Source organism: Mustela lutreola, chromosome 10 (assembly GCF_030435805.1).
Source record: "Mustela lutreola isolate mMusLut2 chromosome 10, mMusLut2.pri, whole genome shotgun sequence".
Classification (NCBI taxonomy): domain Eukaryota; kingdom Metazoa; phylum Chordata; class Mammalia; order Carnivora; family Mustelidae; genus Mustela; species Mustela lutreola.
The window spans coordinates 41,120,517-41,146,031 of record NC_081299.1 but is presented as its reverse complement, the minus strand read 5'-3'; the positions used below and the strand labels follow the sequence as shown (position 1 = coordinate 41,146,031).

At 36.3% G+C, this 25,515-nt stretch overlaps 1 protein-coding gene across 7 annotated transcripts in view; it reads right to left on the bottom strand.

The window, feature by feature from the left end:
• Positions 1–25,515, bottom strand: part of OSBPL9 (oxysterol binding protein like 9) — a 165,181-nt gene that overhangs the window by 38,317 nt on the left and 101,349 nt on the right. For 3 of the 7 annotated variants that reach the window (XM_059136136.1, XM_059136135.1, XM_059136139.1), the window contains exons 5-9: positions 12,616–12,684; positions 7,576–7,671; positions 6,769–6,816; positions 4,525–4,554; positions 3,601–3,651 (exon numbers count right to left, since the gene is read on the bottom strand). In XM_059136136.1, the coding sequence (XP_058992119.1) occupies positions 3,601–3,651; positions 4,525–4,554; positions 6,769–6,816; positions 7,576–7,671; positions 12,616–12,684 (294 nt within the window). Of the gene's footprint in view, positions 1–3,600; positions 3,652–4,524; positions 4,555–6,768; positions 6,817–7,575; positions 7,672–12,615; positions 12,685–22,297; positions 22,618–25,515 lie in introns of those variants that run through there. The other 4 variants (XM_059136137.1, XM_059136140.1, XM_059136141.1 and 1 more) reach the window with 3 other exon arrangements.

Below are 25,515 nucleotides of genomic sequence, written 5' to 3'. Positions count from 1 at the left end.
GAGTTGTGCCATATAGGTCTTATCACCTAATCTTGATAAGGAACTGGTCAAGTCCTCTAATGTAGGGGCCTCCCAGGTTATTTCTGCTCTTTTCCACCTACCCCACTGTCCTGTGCAGTTTCCCATGAAACACCAGCTGCTTCTATCTATGGTACAAAAATTAAGGTCTTCTGAACTAACAAAACCCACCTGAAAATCCCACTAAGCAAGTGACGCCCAAACTTCGCTGCATATTACAACCACCTGGGAGTTTAAAAATCCCAAAGCCTAGGTAACATCTCATATAACCACACAATGTCTGGGAGTGGGAGCCAGGCATGAGACTTTAGTTAAAGATCCCTTGGTGATTCCAATGGGTAGCCAAGTTTGGGAACCAATGCATTAATCATTTAGGCAGAAGGGGAACTTCTGGTAGTGAGATTAAAATTAAAGAATAAAAAAAAAAAATTAAAGAATCAGAACTGGAAGGGATTTAAAATCCTATCTATACCATGCTGCCTCTAGGAAGCTAATACTAAATAAACTCCAAACTACAAAGGTATTAGATTAGCTATCTTCCTATATCCCTTTGGGATCTCAGGTGGCAATCTCTTGAAGTAGCTGTTTTCAATATTTTACTAACCTGTCAATAAAGGACAGTCTTCCAAAATGACTAGTAATTTATATTACTGACTAGTAATTTATATTATAATTTATATAATTTATATATTATTTATATCTATTATATTTATATTAGATATAAATTCTGCCATGTTTACCAACAGCACAATAGAGAGGTGGCTAAAAAAAAAACACACATGAAGTGGAAACACTAAATTAGGAAACCATTAAAAATTATGCATTAGAAACATCCATTCGAAATTTATAATTATCAGGCCCCTACTATGGGGCAGGCAACTGTTCCAGGCACTGAGGATACAGGTCCCCACACACCACCACCAAATTCAGATGAAGCTCTAACTCCCAGGATGCCTGTACTTGGGGATGGGGTCGCTAATGAAGTAAATTATGGTTAAATAAGGTCCTTGAAGATGGAGCCCTGACCTAGTAAGTGTCCTCATGAGATTCCAGAGCTCTCCCCTCACCTTCTCTCTCCCTACTCTCCTTCTGTCCCTTCCATCTACTCCTCCCCACTCCCTCTCTTTTCTCTCTGTTATTCTGTGCACACACCAAGGAAAGGTCATCTGAGGATATACTGAGAAGGTGACTATCTACAAGTTTCCTCACAGGAAACCAAATTGGCAGGAATCTTGATGTTGAACTTGTAGGCTCCAAAACTGTGAGAAAATAAAGTTCTGTTGTTTAAGCCACCCAGTCTATGGTGGTTTGTTAGGGCAGCCCAAGCAGACTAATAAAATGGCAAACAAGACAAAGTCCTTAAGGAGATTATAGTCAGGTCGCAGAGACAATAAACAAGATATCCTGTAAATCTGGCTACGGATGCAGGGCCATGAAGAAAAAAAACACAAATGAGAGATTAAAGATTAGAGCAGTCAGGAAGGTCTCTTCAAAGAGATTTCATGTGGGCAGAAATCTGAATAAAGTAAGGGGGTGAGTCCTGGAAATCTGGGGGAGGTTCCTTCTAGGCAGCAAGGAAACCAAATACAAATCCTTGAAGCAAAAAAAGTCTGGTCTGTCTATGAAAAAAAAAAAACAAGCCAATATTGTTGGAATAGTGTGGATCCAGCGAGGTGAGAGAGTATGGATGGTTCAAGTGATGTAATTACTCTAAGTAGTTTAGACTGGATTCCAAGTGAGATGGGAAACCATTTAATGGGATTTGAGCAGACTAATAAAGTGATCTGATTCACATTTAAAGATACAGAGAGTTCATATATACACATTATTTGAGGGATAGTATTTGAATACAAAAGCCTTAATAAAACTTCCTTCTGGAGAAAACTGAAAAAGCCAAACTCCATTTATTTATCTTTGTTACCCGTTCTGAAGGACCTTGAAATATAAGTTTATCAAGCTGGGCTAAAATAAACAGAGAGGTAGGAGGTATGGACTAAATAGCAGAAACTTTTAGGAGCGCCTGGCTGGTCAGTCAGTGGAGCATGTGGCTCTTGATATCAGGGTTGTGAGTTCAAGTCCCCATGCTGGGTGTAGAGATTACTTAAAAATTTTGAAAAAAAAAGATCTTAAAAAAAGAGAAGTAGAAACTTATGAAAAGGAGTATTAGTAATCTGAATGCTAACTCATTCCAAATCTTGATGGGTAGCTATCAAAATGTTCTTGATGGGTAGCTAAAAGGTGAGCTACTGAAAGAGGCTTGGCTGCCTTGTTTTCCAACTATTTAAAGTATTTTTTTTAAGTCTTAAATGACTTGTAGAGGTTATCCAAACCAGTCTAAACACTATCAGCTCTTCCACTTCCTCAGTCTTCAAGAGAAGGCACTGTTAATCCCTAAAATACCTACCTATTAACAATGAGCAAGATGTAGTTTACTGGTTATCTATCTATACACTGTAGAGGCTTTTGGGTAATAGTAGGTAACCCACCCACCCGTATAATTTCACAGTCAAGAAAAAAACAAAAACCTTACCACTCCTTTTATGCCTCCAACCCCATCCTCCCTTTAGAATATATTCTGATCCACAAAAGTAGATGAAAAATTTAGACACACACATAGGAAATCATCATAGTGGTAAAAACAAAAACAAAACAAACCTAAAAGTTCTGCCACTTTGGTCTCGAAAGAAAATGCCCTCCTTTAACTTATATGCTGAATATCCTTCCTATCGAAGTACAGATTATCCTATATGACTGTGTCATTAAGCATACTAGGTAAAAAGTTACCATTATCAGGCCAACAAATATAAGCAACTGAGTAAGTAAAACAGGCCAGTAATTAAAAATCCAAGCAAACATCACTCCCAGTAGTGGCTACTGCCTACCCTCTTCTAGCCACTGGCTAGAAATACAGAGCTATAGTCAGGTAGCAAAAATGGGGGGGAATTTTTTTTATTCTTATTTTCAAACATTAAAATGCTTATTTCTCAAAATACCAAGCAATCAAATCTACATTTAAGCTGAATACACCAAAATCTTTCAGAAAAGCAGGCACAATAACCACTAAATTTTTACCACACAACAGTGATTCAAAATACATTTTACTGCATGAATAAGAACAGCAAATTAAAGTAGCGGTTCATGAATGTAGTTTAGTACTGAAAAAAAATCTACAATTAAAAAAGTATGTCCTTATTATATTCCTTATTATGGATGAGAAAAAGAACTCTTGCTAATATTTAATTCCTTTTCTCCTAAGAAAAGCTTATCTCTGAAAGGTTTTGCAAAGTATGTTCTTGCTCCAAGCAGTGATAATGGATAAAATGGAAGGAATGGGTGAGTCATTCAAACATACTCCCCTCTTTCCCAGTCACATATCAGAAATTACCTTATCAAAAACAGGCACATGCTGCTAAGGTAGTATCCAAATACAAGAGTTGTTCAATATACCAGTAACCCCACAATACAATTTACTGTAGGAAGGTATCTATTTCAGAGCCAAATCTCCTGGCTACTAAAAGAAAAATGCCATTATAATTTTTACATCTCATTAAATGAAAGTAATCAAAAGTAAAATTTACTTACTTTAGCAATCTGCAGCAACACAATGCAGTGCTTAATTGATTCTACCATGCTCTATAAAACAGAATACTGATTTTAGGATCTTGCACCAAATAAAATGGTCATTAGACATTAAAGCTTAAAATATAAAAATTAAAAAACTAAATGTTATATATCTATATAAAATATTAAATATATAAAATTTTAAAAAATCAGTCCAGATGTACAGGATTTAAGTCTATATTCAAGAAATACCCTCTCTGGATTCCAGTAGGTTCTATTATACTGACCGTGTCAGAGGAAGTTATTATTAGCAATTCTATCATTAAAGAATGCCAAAAAATTGTTAATTTGTATTGAATAACATTCTAAATAGTTTTTCATCACTTCAAACAGAAAAAGATGTGAGTATGATTAACTTCCAAATTCTTACATCAATAGCAGGGAATCCCAGTGTAAATTTCTAAAACATCTATATAAGACTTCTATGGAATTACAAAGAGTAAAGAATCCTATCACAATACTGGTGAAACTAGAATACTATTACTTTGCCTGTTTTTTTAAAACTGCTCTTGTCAAAATACAGACCTTATCAGTAGCCTATTATAATAAGGTGAGAAGGCCAATAAATCACAAAACTTGAATCACAATATATTTTAATTATTAGATTATTCATGGATGACATTTTTTATCCAAGGTTCTTAAAACAAGTAAGACCAGAAACAGATAAAATGCTACATGAAGTGGATTTTAATTAGAAGCATTATTCAAGTCCTTTTAATTCTTTTAGAAAATAATAAAATTCTTAAACACTCTTGTAAAAATTTATAAAAATTAAATCTCAACTGCTCTTATTAATACAGCAATTTAAGCAGTAGCTTAAAATAGAAGTAACATTTTAAAGCACTTTCTAATGCAAAGCCAGAGTTTATCAAACACATAACTTACATTTGTTGTCTCTTTGAGAGTTTCAATTTTCTATGAAAAATGAAAAGTTTAAAGAAATAATGAGAAGCACAAAGTAGTATTGTTTTTTTTTTTTACTCATCATTTAAAGAATTTTACCCTTCTCCCACTCCCCCTGCTTGTGTTCCCTCTCTGTGTACACTCTCTGTGTCAAAGAAATAAATAAAATCTTAAAAAAAAAAAAAAAATGGGTGCCTGCGTGGCTCAGTCATGATCCCAGAGTCCTGAGATAGAGCCCTGCATTGGGCTCCCTGCTCGGTGGTGGGAAAACCGCTTCTACCTCTCCAGCTGCCCCTGCTTGTGCTCTCTCTCTGTCAAATAAATACACTCTAAAAAAAGAAAAAAGAATTTACCAAAATGCACTCATTACTCTAGGCAAGTGCAAGCAAGTTAGAAAGGGAGTATTTTGTTATACTTGTTAAAAAACTTAAACAATTAAAGAAATTTGTTTTAAATTTACTCATTTGAGAAGGATACAGAAACAGAGATAGAGTACAAGCAGGGGGAAAGGCAGAGGAGAGAAGGAGAAGTAGAATCCCCGCTCAGCTGGGAGCCAGACTTGGAACTTGATCGGAAAACCGGAGATAATGACCTGAGCAGATGCTTAACCATCTGAGCCACCTAGGTGCCCCCAAAACTGTTTTTCATATGATTCAAGATTTCTAAGAATAACACAAAACATTATTTCCTATATGAAAAAATGTTGTGGGGCGCCTGGGTGGCTCAGTGGGTGAAAGCCTCTGCCTTCGGCTCAGGTCATGATCTCAGGGTCCTGGGATCGAGCCCCGCATCGGGCTCTCTGTTCATTGGGGAGCCTGCTTCCTCCTTTCTCTCTGCCTGCCTCTCTGCCTACATGTGATCTCCGTCTGTCAAATAAATAAATAAAATCTTTAAAAAAATGAAAAAGAAAAAATGTTGTGTCTTTTTTATAGACTATGTGATTTTAAAACACTTGTTCTACACAGTGATTTGAAGGGACACCTGTGCCCCCATGTTTATAGCAGTAAATGTCCATGATAGCCAAAATATGGGGAAAGCCCAGACATCCATCAACAGATGAATGGATAAAGAAGAAGTGGTGCCTATACACGATGGAGTATTACTCAGCCATCAAAAAGAATGAAATCCTGCCATTTGCAATGACATGGATGGAGCTATAGTGTATTATCCTAAGCAAAATCAGTCAGTCAGAGAAAAGACAAATATTGTATGATTTCACTGATACGTAGAATTTAAGAAACAAAACTGATGAACATAAGGGAATGGAAGAAAAAATAAAGTAAGACGGAAACAGGGAGACAAACCATAAGAGACTTTTAACTATAGGAAATAAACTTGAGGGTTGCTGGAGGATAGACAGGTGGGAGGATGGCACAACTGGGTGATGGGCATTAAGGAGGGCACTTGATGTAATGAGCATTGGGTGTAATATGCAACTGACAGTTAAATCTCTAAATTCTACCTCAGAAACTAATAATACACTGTATGTTAATTAAATTGAATTTAAATAAACAAACAAACACTTGTTTTAGAATCACCTGAAACTTTGTCTAGTTGTTTAAAAATGAGATGGAACCAAATTCCCAAACTAAGAATGGAAAGGGAGTTAAACATGAGTTATTACAGGTAGTGTTAAAGAGCCAAATGCAAAGCTATGGTCAAAAGAAATGCAAATAAAGAAATGATACTGCAGCAGGAAATGTAATCAAGGAGGAAAAATGTTAACTAGAAAAAAGAAAACTACTCAAACTACAAAGTAATTATCAGAAATTCAAGGTGGGGGCAGTAGCAGGATTATACTTAAAGCATAACTCAGGGGCAACTGGGTGGCTCAGTCGGTAGAGCACACAACTCTTGATCTCAGGGCTGTGAGTCCAAGCCCCAAGTTGGGTACAGAGATGGACATACCAATTTAATAAAATAACTATCTATCTTCAATATCAAAAACCTCAAGAAGAACGAACTTACTCCCAAGAAGGTGGTACTTACAAAAAAGGCATATTAAAATTTTGTACATTATCCTTCTGTTTGTGAAACCATAATGGAAATTCACCAGAAAATTCCCCCATGAATCTTTTATGGCAGTACTATCACACCATATTATATGGTACGATAGTACCATATCATAGTACTATTGTAGCCAAACACTGAGGTCCTTCTGTTACTTCTCTAAAAGGCTCTTGGTTTTAAAGCAGTTTAAGGCAAAATAATGACAGTAGAACTTACCTTTCTCTGTTCATCATCTTTGCAGTTTTGAAGTTTGTCATCAAAAAGCTACAGGATTAAAAAGAAAACGATTATATTATCAAGCCATTTTACTATATTGTATATATTTACTAATCATAGAAAAGGAAACTTCAGTTCTTAAATACATTTCTTCCAGGGATGATCTATATGTATTTTTTAAATAACATGTGTTTTTTCAAGGGACTGTATCAACTCCAATTCTACTGAATTATTTCAAACAATTAAGATCAATTACTCTGGTAAAATTACAAGCAAAAGAAAACGGACAGCAACAGAACTTAAAATATCAACTGAAACCTAAATTCTTTCTGCTTTGTCATCCTAGTTTATCAATACTCCATTTCCTTCCCAAGACTTTTGCTTATAATTAACTCTAAAGTAGGAATTGAAGGAGACAATTTCATCAATGATAAATGAAGTAGAGAAATCCAATGCCCTAACTCCTCAAAATGGAAAAATGAAGGCCTCAGAAATTGAACCACATTAAAATTGAGCAGTTTCACAGAATTTTAAAACAATATGAATCTAATCTTATTTTCTTCTAACTCAGTCTAAATATTTACTTTTTTAATAATCAAAAAAGTACATTACATATACATACTATTTATCAATATAATCAACGGCAAAGATCTTTGAGTAAGTCACCCAGATCTTTTAATAAGTCAGCTTTAAAAATTGCTGAAGAACCATATAGGGGTTGTAAATCAGATCATTTTTTACACTAAAAATCAAGCTTGGTAACACTTACTGCTTTATACCAATTCAGTATATAAACTAATGCCATACCTTTAATTGTTCTATCAGGATTTGTAGGTAAGCATCAGCCTCTGTAAGTTTCTTATCGAAGTCTTGGACACTAGGAACAAATCCTGAATCCAAACCCTACAGAAAAAGAAAATTTGTAATAAATCTATGAAGACCCAGGCCATGTTTAATAGTACAGAAAATACGTCATCCTTCATACATGACATTTTAATTTTAAAGTAAGAATAGTACTTTTACATAAATAATAGGTATATTTAAACTATCTAAATTCTCCAAGAATAGTGATACATCTATCTCTCTCTTGAACTTCTAGCTCTGTTCCCTTATCAAACATGTGCTTCTTCTTAAATTAGGACTGACCTTGCTCTTCATTCACTTTGTTCTCTCCCACAAAGTGACTCCCCGTGACCTCCAGAACAACAATAATTTAGCTGAAGGACCTATATTACCACCTAGATTAAGTCCTTTTTTTACCCCCACTTTTTGTTTAATTCCTCCAGTCCTTTAATCTTAACTTCATACTCTATTTAGTTCTCCTATTCCCCAACCCACCTCATTAGCTCTGATGCTTTCTCTTCTTCCCTTATTAAAAGAAGTAACGACCTCAAAATTATCACCTCTTCTAAGAAGAGGGCCCTCTCTAAGTGAAAGTGACGCTTACCTTAATCAAGTTTCCTACTCACATTCACCCTTGGCATGAACACTACACTCTGGACATGGTGTAAATGTTTATTTATTTAAGGAGCCCATTTATTTCTAAGTTTAACAGTCCAGCATTTGCATGTCCTACTTTTTGTATACTAAAAATTTTAAACTTCAAGAGCATGGGATTCCTGTTTTAACTTTACTCAAAACAACAACAACAACAACAACAAAAGAAACAAAAACAAAAAAACCACTTGAGTTCTTAATCATATGTGAAAAAAACATCAATCCTGGGTGTAAAAGACAAAAAGCTGGAGTCTGAACAAGATGCCCAAATGTCATACAATTAAATAAGGAAATAAAATAAGGCTCATAAACTACTATGTCACAATCCCAAACCAACCACATTCTGTACTGAATGGAGAAAATACAGTAGTTGCACATACCATACTTGATCTGTACTTGTTGGCCAACACCTACTGATCATTTTCACATTTCCCATTTTAGTAAATGGAGGCCAGAGTTCATTGTATGTCACACCAATACCTCATCTTTGCACAATACTTTATTACTAAAGCACTTTTAGAGCCATTATCTCAAACACCAGATTAAGACCACACAGTATTATGGAAAACAACAATGGGGTGGCAAGCCTGGTTTCTAACTGCAGCTCAGCCACTAACAAGATACTGTGGTCTCTCTAAGCTGCTGTTTTCTTACCTGCCAAATACAGTCATCCTCCACATACTATTTTTTTTCACATACTATTATTAATGTGGCAGCTACTACCTCTACTAAAGACTACAATTACTAACACTATCAATTACTACTATTACTATCTATTGTTGCTCTTGCCAAACTAAAATTCAAATTCTGAATCAGAACAGGAAAAAAACCCATAGGTTGTATCAGACCACGGGAAAATCAACTTCAAATTCAAAAGCAGTAAAATGGCCTTTTCCACATACATATAAAGAAACTACTTGAAGTGAGTACTGAAAAATCCCTTCCCAATGAGATGCCATGAATAAAGACAAAGTTGAAGAAAAATCATAATGAACAACATATGTAATAAAACTGTGGTTAAATATCTTTATTTTTAAGGATAACCAAAAAAAGTTCTATTAAAAACATTTACTATATGAAGTATAGTAATAAAAGATGTGGAAAAGGAAGAATAAATCCGTTACATTTTGGATATACTATAGTACTGTATTAAAAAAGAAGGGAGCGAGTTCCTTCCATGTTACTGTACCACAGAAAAAACTGGAACTGCTCGACTTAGTTTTTGTTTTGTTTCACACAGTAATTTAACATAATTATTAATAACTGTAAGATCCAGTTAAGATCTATAAAATACTGTTGTGCTTGCGAAATATCAAAAAGTTCAATGGCATATTCATAAACAAATTAAGAAGTGAAGCATCTAAATAAGAAAAAATGATTTTTAAGAATTTTCCCTCTTTTGAATCCATTTAGAACTAGCTACCACTATAAAAATAATTAACAACAATGAATACTGTTACGCTGAAAAGAAATATAAAAAATAAAAATAAAAATTTAATTAACATATCCTTTTGAACAAATCTATCTCATTAAAAACCCTCCAGTAAATAAATGGAAACATAATTAATTACTGAGCTCTAAAACTATCCAAATTAATTCTTAAAAAACAACCCTTTGATGTTGCTGTAATCCTAGCACCTCACCCTGGCTCTCTTCTCAGACCTACCTCTAGATAGACTTATACAACATTTCCTTTTATTTTAGAATAAACTCCACGCATAACATCCTAGTCAAAGATCTACTCACGAAATCATTTTTATGTAACCTATAATAGGTGGTTTATAACTAGAGTTGTTAGCATAAAATCCCAGAACTGGCCTAAACTCCCTTGTACAGTAACCCATACATCTCTGGAAAGAAAGAAAATCTATGTATTTATAGTTGCCCCAACTGCAATCAATAAAATAACATGCACAAATTTATCAGTAACATGGACAACTGATAGAAATTAAACTGTTTTCTCAACCTTATAAGAATAATGCACACAAAAAGAAAATGCAAATTTTTGCTACATATTATGACTTACAGTACACAGAAACAAAGCCATCTAGTCCAACCTCCCTCTCAAAGAAGTTTCTAGTCTTCACTTGAGTAACTCGACAAGGGACTCATTACCTCCTAACATACACTATTTCATAAAAATTCCCTTGAAGTCATAGCGATTCCTCTTTCAACATTACAATATAAAATCCTACACTTACTCATGTCCTTTTAAATGGAGTTTTGTTTTAAAACAAATCAGAATATAGTCCTTTACACCATTTTGAGAGTATAGCCTTCTTTGTAAAGAATTCTGAACAGAGCAGATCCTTTAAGACAGGGTGTGACTTCATACTTCTAACTGGGACATCTTGTAGAATTAGGTTGGAAGTTAAGCAGATACACATTCTCTGTCACTCATTCAACACTACAACCTCCAGGGCTGGTTCAGCCTTGAATAAATATATGTGGTACTAATTGCTGCGTCGGACAACTGTTGCTGAAGTGATACAGTCATCCCCATGACCTCGCACTCCTCTCCCCTAGATTCCTCTTGCTTTTCTGCTCTCTTTCTCCTCCACTTTGTCTACTCCCTCACTCCCCTCTTCATGTCCTTCTTTCCTTTTTGTCCATGTTCTTTGTGGACACTTTGTGACCGAAGTGGTTATGTTGCCCTTTTGGCATTCAGGACCAAAGAGGTTGCTGCTCCCTAATTTACTATACTGATGAACCACAGTTCTCCTTTGATGACTTCTGTGTGAATTCATTAAAGTTTAGGTTAAACACAACTATTACAGAGAAATAAAGGCAACTGGTCTGTAGTGTAAAAAAAAGTTAAATTAGAATAGAAATTAAACCCAATCTATAAATTAAATAAATCCATAAAATTAGAAATCTATGTAAAGGAAAAAAATTATGTGGCAAATATATTGAAAACAAAATAGTCCCTAGTATTCAAGAATACTTTGCTAATAAAGAAAGCTAAAGTACATCTTTAAAAATTATTTTTATTAACATATATTATTTGCCCCAGGGGTACAGGTCTGTGAATCATCAGGCTTACACATTTCACAGCACTCACCATAGCACATACCCTCCCCAATGTCCATAAGACAACCCCCCTCCCTACTCCTCCACCCCCCAGCAACCTTCAGTAACGTACATTTTTTTAAGTCAAGAAGAACAACACATGATTCTACATAAGCCAGGACCTATGTATCCAGTTTAAAATACATAAAGAGAAACATCTGACCCAACTTCAAAAATAATATCTAGACTGGCAGAAGAATATCAAACTGCCTCAAAGCTGTATATGAGTACCTCCTACTATCTTTCTAATACTTACATTGAAGAGCATCACTTCTCAGAAGGCACTTCAAAACTAACAAATGTCAGAAAAATTAAATGAATTCCTATTAATGACTTTAGGTGGGACATTAAATATTTTATATATATATATATACATATATATATATATATATATACATACATATATATATATATTTGGATATATATATATATCCAAATGCTTCACCTTCATTTAAAAAAAGACTATTGCAAGGATGTCCTTAAAACTGTCTGAAATACGTATGAATTGTAGCTGCTTTGCAGAGGTCCTTTTTTAGTACAACAGTACAGGAGGCAATTTTTGAGGCAGGGAGTAAGAGCTTTTAAGGTAATTCCTGGTGACAAAGGAAGAGTATTGAACAGTGGAGGCAAAGGTGGTAAAAGGTGGCTTAAGGTCTTGCTGAGATCAGAATCAGGAAATAAGAAAGTCATGAGTAATTTGAGGAACTGAGGAGAATAACATAGAACCGGAAGGGCTACGGCTGAATACCAACACTGTAAAAAGAAATTAACAAATGAGTAATATTTTCCTACCAAATCTTACTTTACAACAAAAATGTAAAGGTCTAAGTACCCTGTATTTAGTGTCTTCTCTTACATAGGGAAAAAATAGTATATAATAAAAATATGTTGCAAAGGAGAAAAGGAAAATAGATAAATTAGTCCATGTAATTCTCACAAGAAAGTTCAGAATAACAAGAACACAGAATTTAAGTTATCAGTAGAACCACAAAGGGAAGTAACAGCTTAAAAATTTAACAAAAGAAAAACACCAAAGAAATAAGCCTCCTAGTAAAAAAATAAACAACATGAATCCAGGCAAAAGTAGATGATTTTTAAAAATTAGCAAAACACATACCCTATCATTAAAATAATGAAAACTTTGCAGAAATGTTGTTCCAGATACGAGAGTATCTGGAAAGTTTATGTTCACAATTAGCAATTTGAGATGACATACATCACAGATATATGCTTTCATCCAATGAAAGAAGTATAGAGCATACTTACAATTGAATCACTTACAATTATTTTTGAAAATTCAAGAACTGGAGAGATACCAGAAGACTGGAAAAAAGCAAGTGTGGTACTGATCTTCCATAAAAGTAAGGAAAAGAGAGAATAGAAAGTTACTTTACCATGCTGTGAGTCTGACATCAATAATTAAGTAAAGGAATAATAAGAGAAAATTCTCTAACTATTCAGAGGAAAAGGAGGTACATGAGCAGCAAATGGGAAGTTAAAAAAAAATATTATGCCAAACTTACTGGCTTTTCTGTTCCTTAGAAATTTGTTAGCAAATTAAGTTTTTTGAAAAATGGTCTCATTTGTCTCCTTACCAAATGACTTATAAGTTGGTTTAATGATGAAAAAAGTTTATTAAAGAAACCAGAAATATTAATGAGATCACAATTTTATGTGGGGTATACTCATCTGTTATTTCCTGGGATTAGTGAAAGTTTAGAAACATTTGTAATTTATAATCTCTATTGTCTCTGTGGTTTAACCACTTCAGCTAAAGGAAGAACAGGATTTAGAGGTCTAGGGAATTCCTCAGGGCAAGAATTTCTATTTTTAATCCTAAAGAATACTCAACTCATTCAACTTCAATTGATTTGAAGATTACCAATTTGAAACTGTCAACAAAATTGAGCCCATTACTACATGACTTCTTTCACTGTAACTTCATGCTATTTTCCATTTAAGTTAATGTTCTGATAACCTAAGGCTCCAAACCAGGTTCTTTTATCATCATGGTAGCTATAGTTATCTTACCAGCATGCGAGGTACCCCCAAGAATATCCTAAAAGGAAAGGTCTTTTTCTAATCCCATGGATTCGCCACGGATGCACCTTATATACTGAAAATTTTTTCAGAGTATTAGATCCTCTGCAAGACAATTAATAAAGTTTTCTCATTTGATTATGACAAGACAGTAAGGTACACAGACACTAACCCAATTTATAAGCATTTACCCAAATCATGAAGTGGGGGGTTTTCTTTAATTGGAATTTCAAACTATTCCTTTGACTTCAATCCATTAGACATTTCTCTTAAATCACAGTAATATCTGAAAAGAATTCATGGCACAAGAGCACTAAAATGTAATTTTAAAACTGCCTGAAGGAGCTCGATGTAGTTAAAATGAGCACAGCTTTAAGGTCAGACTGATCTGGTTTTAAATCCTGAATCTACAACTTCCTAATCTATATGATCTGGCCAAGCTACTTTCTCCACCACCATTTTCTCATCTAGGAATGGGAATAACAAACCACTCAAAAGTTGTTGACAGATGAAAGAATATGTGTAAAGTAACACAAGAGTAAGTTTTCTACTTCCTCTTCATAATTTGCAATCATAAATAACCAGAATTCACTACTCCATCTCCCCGTCCTAAGTAATGCCTAATATAAAGACAGCACTCAATGACTGATGGATAAAAACGAAATTGACTAATAACCAGATAATGCCATAAAACAATTTTAAGAGATCCATAATCAATAAAAGGATATAAGCATAAGTTAAACTGTACAATGTTCCTTTAAAAATGGAAAAGAGGAACTTGATAAACTCTGAAGATAATAAATAGTAATAAAAAAGAGATGAGCAATACACAACTCATAAAATAACAGTTCTAGAAAACAGATTAGAAAAAAAATTCCGTATGACATTTTCAGAAAAAGAAATTCAGAAAAGGTAAACTGTACTGAATTATTAACTTGGTAACAAAGGGCCAACAATATAAGGAAAGTCCTCTTCCGCAATAAAATAACTGTTTTTTGAAGGTACATCAACTCTTCAAAAATAGAATCACTTTTACCTTTAAATTTAAAAAAAAAAAAAAGGTTTATGCATAGTATTAAGTTCCTGTTTAAAAAACATAAATACTACAAATCTGAACTGCTCATATAGTTGGGAAAGAGAGTTACTTTGTCAAACAGGAATCAGATACAGATATCAGTGTCAGAATTCATGAGCTTAAATCATTAACTCTAGCACAACTGCTTATTCTTCATGATCTCTTGATCCAATACTGACACTATTATGGAACCTTTTGACTTACAGAAGAAAATACTGATTCCATAAAGTGATTTGGTTACTCAAACTAACTGCACAAGAAAGGTTTGCATTTGTACCATTTTCTATTTTTAAATCACTGATAGCTTGTCTTTCCAAAAGACTCAATTTATTTTTTTTAAAAGTCATATAAAAAGTCTTGTCAAAATACAAATAAAACAAATAAAAACCTTAAGTTTATGAATAGCATAACCATATACCCTACTTTGTCTGGGGTCATCCATGTTTATGTCTATTGTTGGAGAAAATAAGCAGCCTCCCTCACTCTCAAAAGTGCTCCCCTTTGGACAATAAATTATATAGGCTCCTTCTCCATAAAAGATGTAACTAGCCTTTTAGAGATATAAATGTCTAGAAGGCATGTAAGATTGCCTCTGAATGTCAGAATGCATCAACAAATTACTCAAAAAATTATTTTAAATGAAACATAAGTTTATAGGCTCTGAATGTTGAAAGCCAATATTAGAAAAGAGCTCCATCAGAATTCAATGAATATTAACTGGGTGCTTACATTAAGGTAAATGGACACATGAATAATATAGAAGCTACATTTTTTTAAGTTATTTTATTTATACACACAATCCGCTCAAATAAAATGCAAGAAACAAAACACATGACACATATATATTAATACTGGGAACTGGGATTAAGGAAGGGGGGCATTTGAGACAGGGGCTCTTATAATTTTTTCTTTATACATTCATTTGTCTGATTTTTTAAAGTATACAATTATTTTAATTCATAAGCTATTATAAAAATATTTGGAAACTGAAGTTTATAAATATTTTTCAAAAGTCTTATAACTGTTTGAGCTTGCAAGATCAATCAGCTTCATTCTCTTAAAATTACCTACAAAATCCTAAGATGTCTTGAGAGTAAATTTGGCAATATAGCTGCTCAGGTACACCTTTCCAAGCAAAATGTAGCATAACAAATTTATAACATCATTTACAAATAAAAAGCACAAACTTGGGGGGGGGGGTACTAAAAAATTAGCAATCAACACTACATTGGAATAAATGCCAAGAAGAAAAATAGCCAGTAAAATGAAGCAAAATACCTAACTTTTTTCCTACATCCTTCCTGCCAATAATATAATAGTGATTCAACATTCAAGAAAGCAAACTCATAAAAAACAACTACATCACTCCCTCTTAACAAAGCACTCTGTGACCATGTGGTGCTGGCAATCAGCTAAAGCTTTTCTTTTCACCCACTTGGTTGGTCAGGCTACCGGATACATCTTTCTTAAAAGTTACAGGTTAACTTATTCCAAGATCTATATAAGCTCTTGAGTGGCTTACTACAACAGGATGGAAAAATATACATTCTTCCTCTCTCCAACTCCAAATTACTACCTAACATTCAGTTTAACAGCATTCTGGAAAGCAAAGAAGTCTCTCTCACTACTATTAAGGATCCACCAAAAATAAAAGTTTTAGGTAAATACCGGAGATTTACTCCAAGCATAACTAGGAGAAACTCATATTCAAACGTATGAATCCTTAAACTAAGTATTTTAGTAGGACAGGTTTTGAAAGACTGCAGAATTATCTTAGTTAGCATAAAAGCTGTTAAAATTTTGATTGTGAAATGCTTTAAAAAACAAAACTTGATATATTTCTTGACAAACTTGGATCTCTCTGTATAGCAAAATAGAACACACTGAAAATTAAACACCCAAAGGGAGCTAAATGATGGAACTAGTCAGACCAACAGACAAGACTAAAAGCTTAGGTCTCAAAGAAACCAAACAAAATAAAACAAAAACAATGCTGAATTGAAAAGGATACTCTAATTGGTTTGACTTTTATCCCTTCAAATTATATATGCCAAAAACAGTTTCTGTATATCTGATTTTAGCTGTCAGTGAACATTACACAGAAGGAACAGGCTGAGTTTTTGCTAAACTGTTAAAAGTATAATATAGGGGCACTGGGTGGCTCAGTTGGTTGACCATCGGACTCTTGATTTTGGCTCAGGTCACGATCTGGGTTGTGATAGTCAGGCTTTGTGCTGAGTGTGGAGCCTGCTTAAGAGTCTCTCTCCCTCTCCCTTTGCCATCTCCACCAGAGTGTACATAAAATTACCCTAGTTTTGTTTAATTGTGGTCAGTAATCTACAAAGATGGTTTAAACCTAACTAGAATATATCAGGGCAGGACTTACTGTTGTTCTTAACTGTATCCCCAAGGCCAGTGCTTGTTTTATAGTGAAAATTTTGTAAATTAATGACCTAAGGAATTCTGAAATGTGCCTATCTGCTAGCATTTAAGCTTAAAGTAATCAAAGAAATTATAATTCTGTGTATTCGTGAAAAAAGTATAAACAACTCATTTACCCTAAAGGATTTATTATATTACAAGTACAGATGCTGACTTTCTTATGGCCAATTAAAAATTTTTAAGTAAAAAAAAGAAACCAAGTAAAAGGGAGGATACTATATTGTACAGGCAGTACAAGAAGCAAGACCAAGCAATGACAATTGACTTGTCCCTCTAAAAACTCATTCTCAAGTCAATTCCTCTCATGAGCAGTTTACACATGCAGGTTCACCTCAACTTTCAAAAGTTTGTGTTACCACTTTGCTTTTACTAAAGATCTTCATCAGTACCTGCTTTCACTAACCAAAAGAAATCTGGACAGGATTATCTGCTGAAAGGCGGGGGGCAAAAAGAAAAAAAAGCATTCAGCGTTTGTTTTGTAGCAAGTTGTTATAGAGGTAGAGTACCATACCACAATCAAGAGTGGCACCACCAAGCTCCTTCTCTGGAAATTACACACAGCATCTCCACTGTAAACTGCCATAGCTTTGAACTTTGTGAGCACTTGTACTTTATTTTAATTTTTTGTGTATCGATTAGCAAGACATCCTAAGGTGTTAGAAAAGCCCAAGAGGTTATTTTTAGGGCCTGGGATGGCTCAAAAATCTTTTCATATAAATTAATGGTAATTGTTTCTTCGCTTTATACCATTTTGACTTAGGAAAGCTTTCACAGGAATGCTCTAATTTCGAATAGCAGGGGAAACCTGTACTGCTGCTCTAGGGCTGGAATTCAGTGTTACAATAATGATTTATTCATCGGGTATCTCTTTTGACTATTGCACTGTGCTGGATGCATGTGGGATGCCAAGACAAAGCAGCTATAGACTATACCCTAGGAGTTTCAAATCTCTAAGAGAAGATAAAATATCTGTCTAAAAATAACTGATTCAAGCATGGTAAAATAAGAGTTATAAGAAAAGTGCTAAGAGAACAGAGGACAAAGTTGAAGGGATGAGAAAGGTTTCACAGAGACATCATTGTGAAGTACAAGATGTGGACAGAAATGTAAGAGGGAAAGTATTATAGCAGTGGATGGAGGCTGGAAACAGCATAATGAAATAGAATAGTACAACTTCTCTTTAATGAAGTGGCCACAGAAATGAAAGCAGGGTTAGGTAAACTAACAAGGGATGCTGAGGTACCCAGGAAATAGGAACAGCAGGAAGCCTTCACCATTCTAAGCCTGGAGGAAAAGGAAGGAAACTGTTACCATGGACTACCTGGAGGTACTCAAAGGACACTCTAGTTATAGTACATAGCCACTGCTCAAAACACATCAAAACAGAAGACCAAGAGGAATAAATACCCCAAGAGTTCTCTCTTTTCTTCCTTCCATCTTCTGTCACTGCCTCCCATTGGCTAACCCCAACCAGAATCCAAAGGAGAAAGAACTTCAGGTGACATGACTATAAAGGTTTGCCTCCTGGAGCAAAGAGCAAAGAATGGCAAAGAAGGAATCTGCAGGAAAATGGAGAATAACCAGAAAAAGCATACTCGCAGGCTAAGGGTCAGTATAAGCGCAAAGAGGCTAGAAAGCAGAAGGAAGCCAAATGAGGAACAATATCTTCCACAAAAAGATGGTTATTTTTCATATCCAGATGCTGACTCTGAAAGGAAATAAGAATTAGTGGAAATAAAAATTAGTGGCTGAACTGGAAAAATTACTAAGGTTTGGGGACAGAGGAGAGCAATGGATGAAGAGCAGCAGCACGGTAGCACCCAAGTTCTCCCTAGAGTCAAAAGAGCAAGAATTACTGGGCTCTAATCCTAGTTATTCTGGTCTTTAACTGTGTGACCTTGGGCAAGTCACTTCTCTGAGACTGTTTTCTCCACTATAAAAATAGAGAGAGGTTAGGGGTGCCTGGGTGGCTCAGTTAGTTAAGTGCCTGCCTTCAGCTCAGGTCATGATCCTGGACACCCAGGATTGAGCCCTGTGTCCCTGCATAGCAGGGAGTTGTCTTCTCAAATAAATAAATAAAATCTTAAAAAGAAAAATTGGTAGAGGTTATATTAAACTTTAAGATCCTTCCAATTTTAGGAGTCTGTGAAGCCAGTATCTCCAGGTAAATAACCATGTTCCTCAGGTGAGTAAATACCTTAGGGCATCTGAAAAACCTGGAGTCCACTCCTTTACTCTAATAAAAGTAGTAATTCATTTAAATAAAAACAAGAACTTACAGGTTCCTACTGAAGCCAAGTCCTGCACAGTAAGACAAAGAATGTTAACACAAGCAAACTCTATCATTTAGTGTAACCTTGAAACTGAGTGAGAAATATCAATACAACGAGATTTTAAAATATGTTTTGGAATGCAGAGAATGCAAACAAACCAACAAAGTTAAGCAGGATAACTTGAATGAAGTGGCACATTTTGGAAAAAACAAAATTGGGTGCCTGGTAAATACAGCAAAGCGAAGTTCTTAGAGGTATCTCCAGAAATAAATGAATTCCAATGTAAAAGGCCAAGTCTGTTTCTGTCTCTGTCTCTCTCTCACACACACACACACACACCAACCATTCCTTCATGACACAAATATTCACTGAATATCTGTTATGTACCAAGTACTACCATGGTCTTCAAAGAAACAGCAAATATAATTTCATTACCTAATCTGGAATGAGCTCAAATTTCACCCCTTCCAAGCAACATGTTCTGACTTCCTATAATACTAACTACAGTAGAACTAATTAGTGCTAGTATTCTTTAAACCATATTAGAGATCACAGAGATTGGGGGGCAGAGAGAGTTTGCCTGGGAATCTGCTCACCATTTATAATATTGTTTCTAAGCATTTTTTCCAATCCCATGTCTTAGGTGTGGTAGCAACCAGAGAGCTTGGGGCCTTAGTTTTCTTAGCTCCAGTACAAGTGAAATAAAGGTCTGCACACTAAGTACATCATTAAGTCACAAATTTTCATAATTTAACAAGCATTCAGTGAGTACCTACTATGTGCCAAGCACTGAACTACAGACAAAGGCCCTGGAGATACAAAGATGAGTAAAGACCTCTCACCTCTAGAGGTTAGGGTATAATGCAAGAATCAGACACGTGAACAAAAAATCTACAATACAACCTGGTGATATGCTGTCCATAGAGAGATTAACAAAGTGTTATAGTAGCACACAAAGGTCAACAGTAACTCTAAATGGCTCTGCCTGTAGGAAAACGTTAAAGAAAAAGTTAACATATGAAGTGTATGTTAAATTGAGGAAGAACTGGAGGTTTATCATTTGCTAGAATTCTCAGCAATTCTAGTTCCAAGCAAGAGGGGAAAGGCTGTGAAAGGATAAAGAGCTGAGAGGCTAAGTCATGTTCTACATGATTAATAGTTCGTAGTGCTGGAGTGGATAGCTTGGGTAGAGCACCTGCAGCTGAGTTCAGACTAAAGAGAGAGAAATTAGGACCAGGTTGTGAAGGGTCCTGAAGGACCTGACAGGCAACTGACTTTAGCAAATGGATTCAAAACAGACTGTGAAGCACAGGAATGACTCAGTCTGATTTGATTGGAGATAAAGATAGGTAGGAGTAAGACTAGTTAGAAGGAAAAGTCTAGGTAGAGATGATGAGGCTTGAATTAAACTATTATCTCATGGGAAAAGGATAAATCAAATAGATATTACTAAGGCAAATATAACAGATCTGGTGACTGGACATGGAAAATAAGGAAGATAGAAAATAGCTTTCAATGACTAACTGCCAACGTATGGTGGAACTTCAATTACTTAAGGAGAGATACTTTAAATCTTTACTGAAAAATCTTCCTAAATATAATCTGTAGGCTAACCATATAATAGTAATCATTAAAACTGTCTTCTTCTATAGAATCCTCACAAACATCAGTTATCACTCCATACAAGGTCTAGATACTAATAAAACTTGATATATCCCAGGGGATACCCTAGAATTTGCTTTCCAGAATAAAAGCCTGATATTATCTTTCTCAGGCAATAGACTGCAAACCATGTAACTGCTTGATTTTCCAACCAACAAATATGGCTGGATCGCAATGTTTTTTCCTGGCTGAACCAAATTTAAATTCTCTGTTCATCTTCTTATCATCTGGGGATGTTTGAGTAGATTACTACTACTACGATTACTACTATTTTTGCACTAAAAAAAAATACCACTTAGAACTTACGAAATATCGAAATGGATGTGACCAGCCTAGTATTTATTGAGGGGTACTTCAAGCATAATGCCATCTCTGTCAAAAACAAATTCAGGACACTTTGGAAACCAATCTGGTTTCTCTGCAATAATTCTTTTCATTTAAGCTCTCAGACTAAAAGTCTGATTTTTGGTGGTTTCTGTCTTCCCTGAGCTAGGAAAGGTGACACAGTATTTTTACCTAAGTTGCTTCTGGCTGGGCTGCACAAAAAGGAAAGTTTTAAAAAAAAAGCTTTTAAGAAAATGAGATGTTGACAATATTCACTAAAGGGCTTTATCACAGTTCAATACAGGCAATGTTCTGAAAGATGATTCACAAACAGTGGACTAGACTTTCCAATTTAAATTTCACTACAAAAGCTCTTAAAACTGTGACTACATCCCTAAACTCTGCTAAAAACTAGGAGAAATAATTACTTGATTTGTTTTTAATTTCCTGAACACAGCTAAAAGCAAACAATTTGACAAGCAAAACCAAGTATTACTTCAAATGAGCAAAAAGTTTTCTGCTTTAATACATTTCTCCCTCGTAACAAAAATACTTGTTGAAGTACAGTATGAATGCTGAAAAAAATGCATGATTCAAACTGGCTTTCTATACATTATACTCAACTTTCCACAACTGAGCTGTGCTGAGAACCTAAACCTTTCCCTCCAGTTTTTAGGAGAACCTCACACTATTCCAAAGTTTTCAGTTATTTTCTTGCACAAGCTACTCAAGAAGCGTGAAACCACTCCCCTCCCCGCACACAGACTCACAAATAATAGCACCTATTATTATTACACACAAAAATACTACGCCAGGCTGAAGAACACAGTGCCAAAAATAAAACAGAAAATGTTTGGCCTGCAACTGGAGACTCTATTAATGGGCAACTGGTCAAAATTAAGCTTTCACATTACGGGAAAGCTTAACTTCTGTGTTTATAGCTTGAGACAGCTTTCGAAAAGGAAAGTGAGTTCCACAAAAATGTAAAAAAGGGGAAGAGATGCCCTCTTCCAGTCTGGTTTGGTGGCGAATGACCTCTCCGTGAAACTGGAGGCCCCTAGCCTCACCCTCCAACCCATCTTGGCTGAAGAAGTGAGAAGAGCTCCCCAAGAAGAGAGGGCCTGTGTGGCCACGGCGTCCTACTCACCCCAGAGGGCAGCGGAAAGGAGGCAGGGAGAGAGCGACATTCGCGGCCACAGCTCGGCCGGGCCAGGCAGCAGGGACCCCGGGGACTCAGGGGTGGGGGCCGGCCCCTTTCCCAGACCCTCAGGGTCTACTCACTCCGCAAGTGGCCAGCAAGAAAGCCATTCGCCAAGGCCCCCGCCCTCTGTGCCTCCAGGGGAGGGAGTCGGGGGCCGCTTCCGAGCACCCCTTTTTTCTCCCTCGGGCCGTATCCCCCACACTGCAGTGAAGTCGATCCACTCAGGTTTAGCCTGTCCCCCGGGACACCCCCCACCCGCCCCCACACCCTTGCCCCACCCCCAGCCTGGGCCTAGGGACCGCACCGATTGGCCGGCCCTGGCGGCTCCTGGCAAAGAAATCCCTGGCGATTGGCCATAGGTCACCTGCTGTAAAGGAGGGTAGCGACTGGCGATTGGCCGTTAGGCCAATTTTGGGTGGAGAAGAGGGAGCGAGTGGGCCACCCGCGGGGGGTGGGAGGGGAGCGGGAGGGGCTGGCAGCAGCGGGTGGGCCCGGGAAAGCCCAGCTCGCCCTGTCCAGATCCAACCCCGGCTCCCACCTCAGGGAGCCCAGGGCTCACCTTGGGGGCAGTGGGCTGGGCACCCAAGCCCACACCAGGACCTGTGCTTCCTGACCTGCAGCTACTGCCAGCAGAGCTCACGCCCTCCCGAGGAAAGGGAGGTCCTTGCTGAAGGGAGCTCTGCTTGGCTTCAGAACTTCAGCCCCGGGAACTCCGATAACGTGGCAACCGGGGAAGACGAAAAACTGCTTCACCTACACCCACCGACTTTTAATTCACTGTCCCTAAAATTCTGGCAGCTGTGGAACCAAGTTTCATCTAGATAACTGCTTTTGGTTACTTCCGGAAAGTTGTTTGTGTCGAGTGGGGCGGGTGTGGAGGGGAGGATATTTTCTCAGTAAACAAAAGCATGGGTGCCCTGTTTTATTAATCAGGGAAACTTCGTGGGTCTGCTGTTATGCCACAGCTCCATAAGGCATGTAGGTGGCTTGTGAAGATGCCAAGTCCATATTGGCTTCAAGAAACTAAATGGCAGAACTTCAAATTAGATAAAAAATTCAGGCATAGAGGACCTTAACAGAGACTCACCCAAAATGCAGGGAATCATAGACATAAATAATTAACTTACTGCTCTGGAGAACAATCTCCTTTTCTTTAATCTTAACTATTTTTCTGGTCATTTATACATCTGCAACTCTAATTTCCCAAGCATCTAATTTTTGTAGCTCTATTAACTAACCCCTACAACTAGCCTGGTCTGCACCTCACGGAAGGCTCAATAAATGCTTGCTGCACTCCAGGTTAAAGATACCTACAGTTTTACGTAAATTTTTTCAAAATGCCCAAATACCAAATGCACTCTCTTCTTGCCACATCTGCTCCTCAAAAGCATGGCCTTCCAGTACTGCCTCTGTATCAGTAAATGAAAACCACTATTGTCTACTGTAATATGCAAACCACAAACCTAGCAGTCTATGATGCCTCCCTCATTCCATATTCAGTCCATCTAGTTCCATCATTTTCACCTCCTTAATACATTCTCCATTCTGTCCACTTCTATTATGACCACTCAGTCCTAGGTCTGGGCCTCCTGCAGTAAACTTCCTGAATCCACACTAGTTCCTCCAATTCATTCTTAACACTAGAGTCACAGTAGTTGGTTTCCAAAGCCAATTTCATTACTCCCTCATCACACCCTACCACAACCAATTAAAGAACTTCAACTGCTTTCCACTGTGCTTAGGATACAATTCAGTCTTTAATATGGCTTACAAAGTTTAGCCCTATTTATTCTCTAGCTCCATTTTACACCTTCCACTCCCTCATTTACTGCACTACACACAATGACCTTTTTTCAAGTTTCTTCAATTTGCTATGGACTTTTCAACCTCAGGGCCTTGGCAAAGGCTGTTATTTCTGTCTTTTACACTATTCCTATGATACCAATCCTCTTCAGTTTACATCTATTCATCATCTTGTCCATCCCACGTATGTGAATTCTTCCTATCCTATATTCTCATGGCCCCTGTCATATGTTCTCATGGCTCTTGCAATTCTTTTTTTTTTTTTCTTTAAGATTATTTACTTATTTTAGAGAGAGACAGATAGTGACAGAGATAGTGAGAGAGCACAAGCAGATGTAGAGGGAAAAGCAAGCTCCCATGGGAGTGAATCCTAGGACTCAGGGATCTGACCTGACCTGACAGAGCTACCCAGGTGCCCCTGCAATTCTTCTTCTTATCCCAGCTATAATTTTATGTGTATTTGAGTTATCTTTAATTAACCTTATTGAATAATTTACATATAATAAAACATGTTTTAGATGCCGTTCAATATACTTTGATAAATGTATGCACACATGTAATCACCACAATTAGACAGAACATTTCTGTCATCCCCAAATTTCCCTAATGGCCCCCCAGCAGTCAATTCCACCAACCACTTTTCTGCTTCCTATCTAACGGCATTATTCTTTTATTAATGTTTATCACTAGACTGTAAACTTAATAAGGAAAGGATCTTATTTTGTTCAACATTATATCCTTAATATTTAGCCACATGCCTGGTACATGTTAGTGCTCAATAATGGATTTCCTATGGTAACAGGTTCTGAAAATAAACATCAACTATATGATAAATATCAATTAAACCATAAACAATGATGTAGAAAAATACATCATTCCATATTCCTATCATATATTCTCATGGCCAAATGGACATGGTCAATGTCTAACCATTTCCACAAATATCTTTTAAAGTTTTCCTTTAATATCTGCATTTCCAAGAGTTAATTTTGTGCCTGAGCTGCCTAAAAGATGTAATTCAATATTGGCTGATCCAGCAGTTCTCCAGGCCAGGGGAAAAAAATCTACATCTCTAATTCTGTCTATATAATAAACTATTTGAGTCCATAAAAGATGTAATACTTATTTATATCGTTCTTGCTTACCAGGTCCTTCATGTGCTTATCTCCCCATCTAGACAGAGAGACCCATGAGGGGTCATCAGTGACTTCGTATTTAACAGTGCTTACCAAAGAATCTTTTTTTTTTTTTAAAGTGTCTTCCTCATCACCTATCATCATCATCATCATCATCATGAATCAGCAGTTTCAAAATCTAATACATTGTCATTTTTTATAGAATAGTGTAAATAGTAAAGTTCT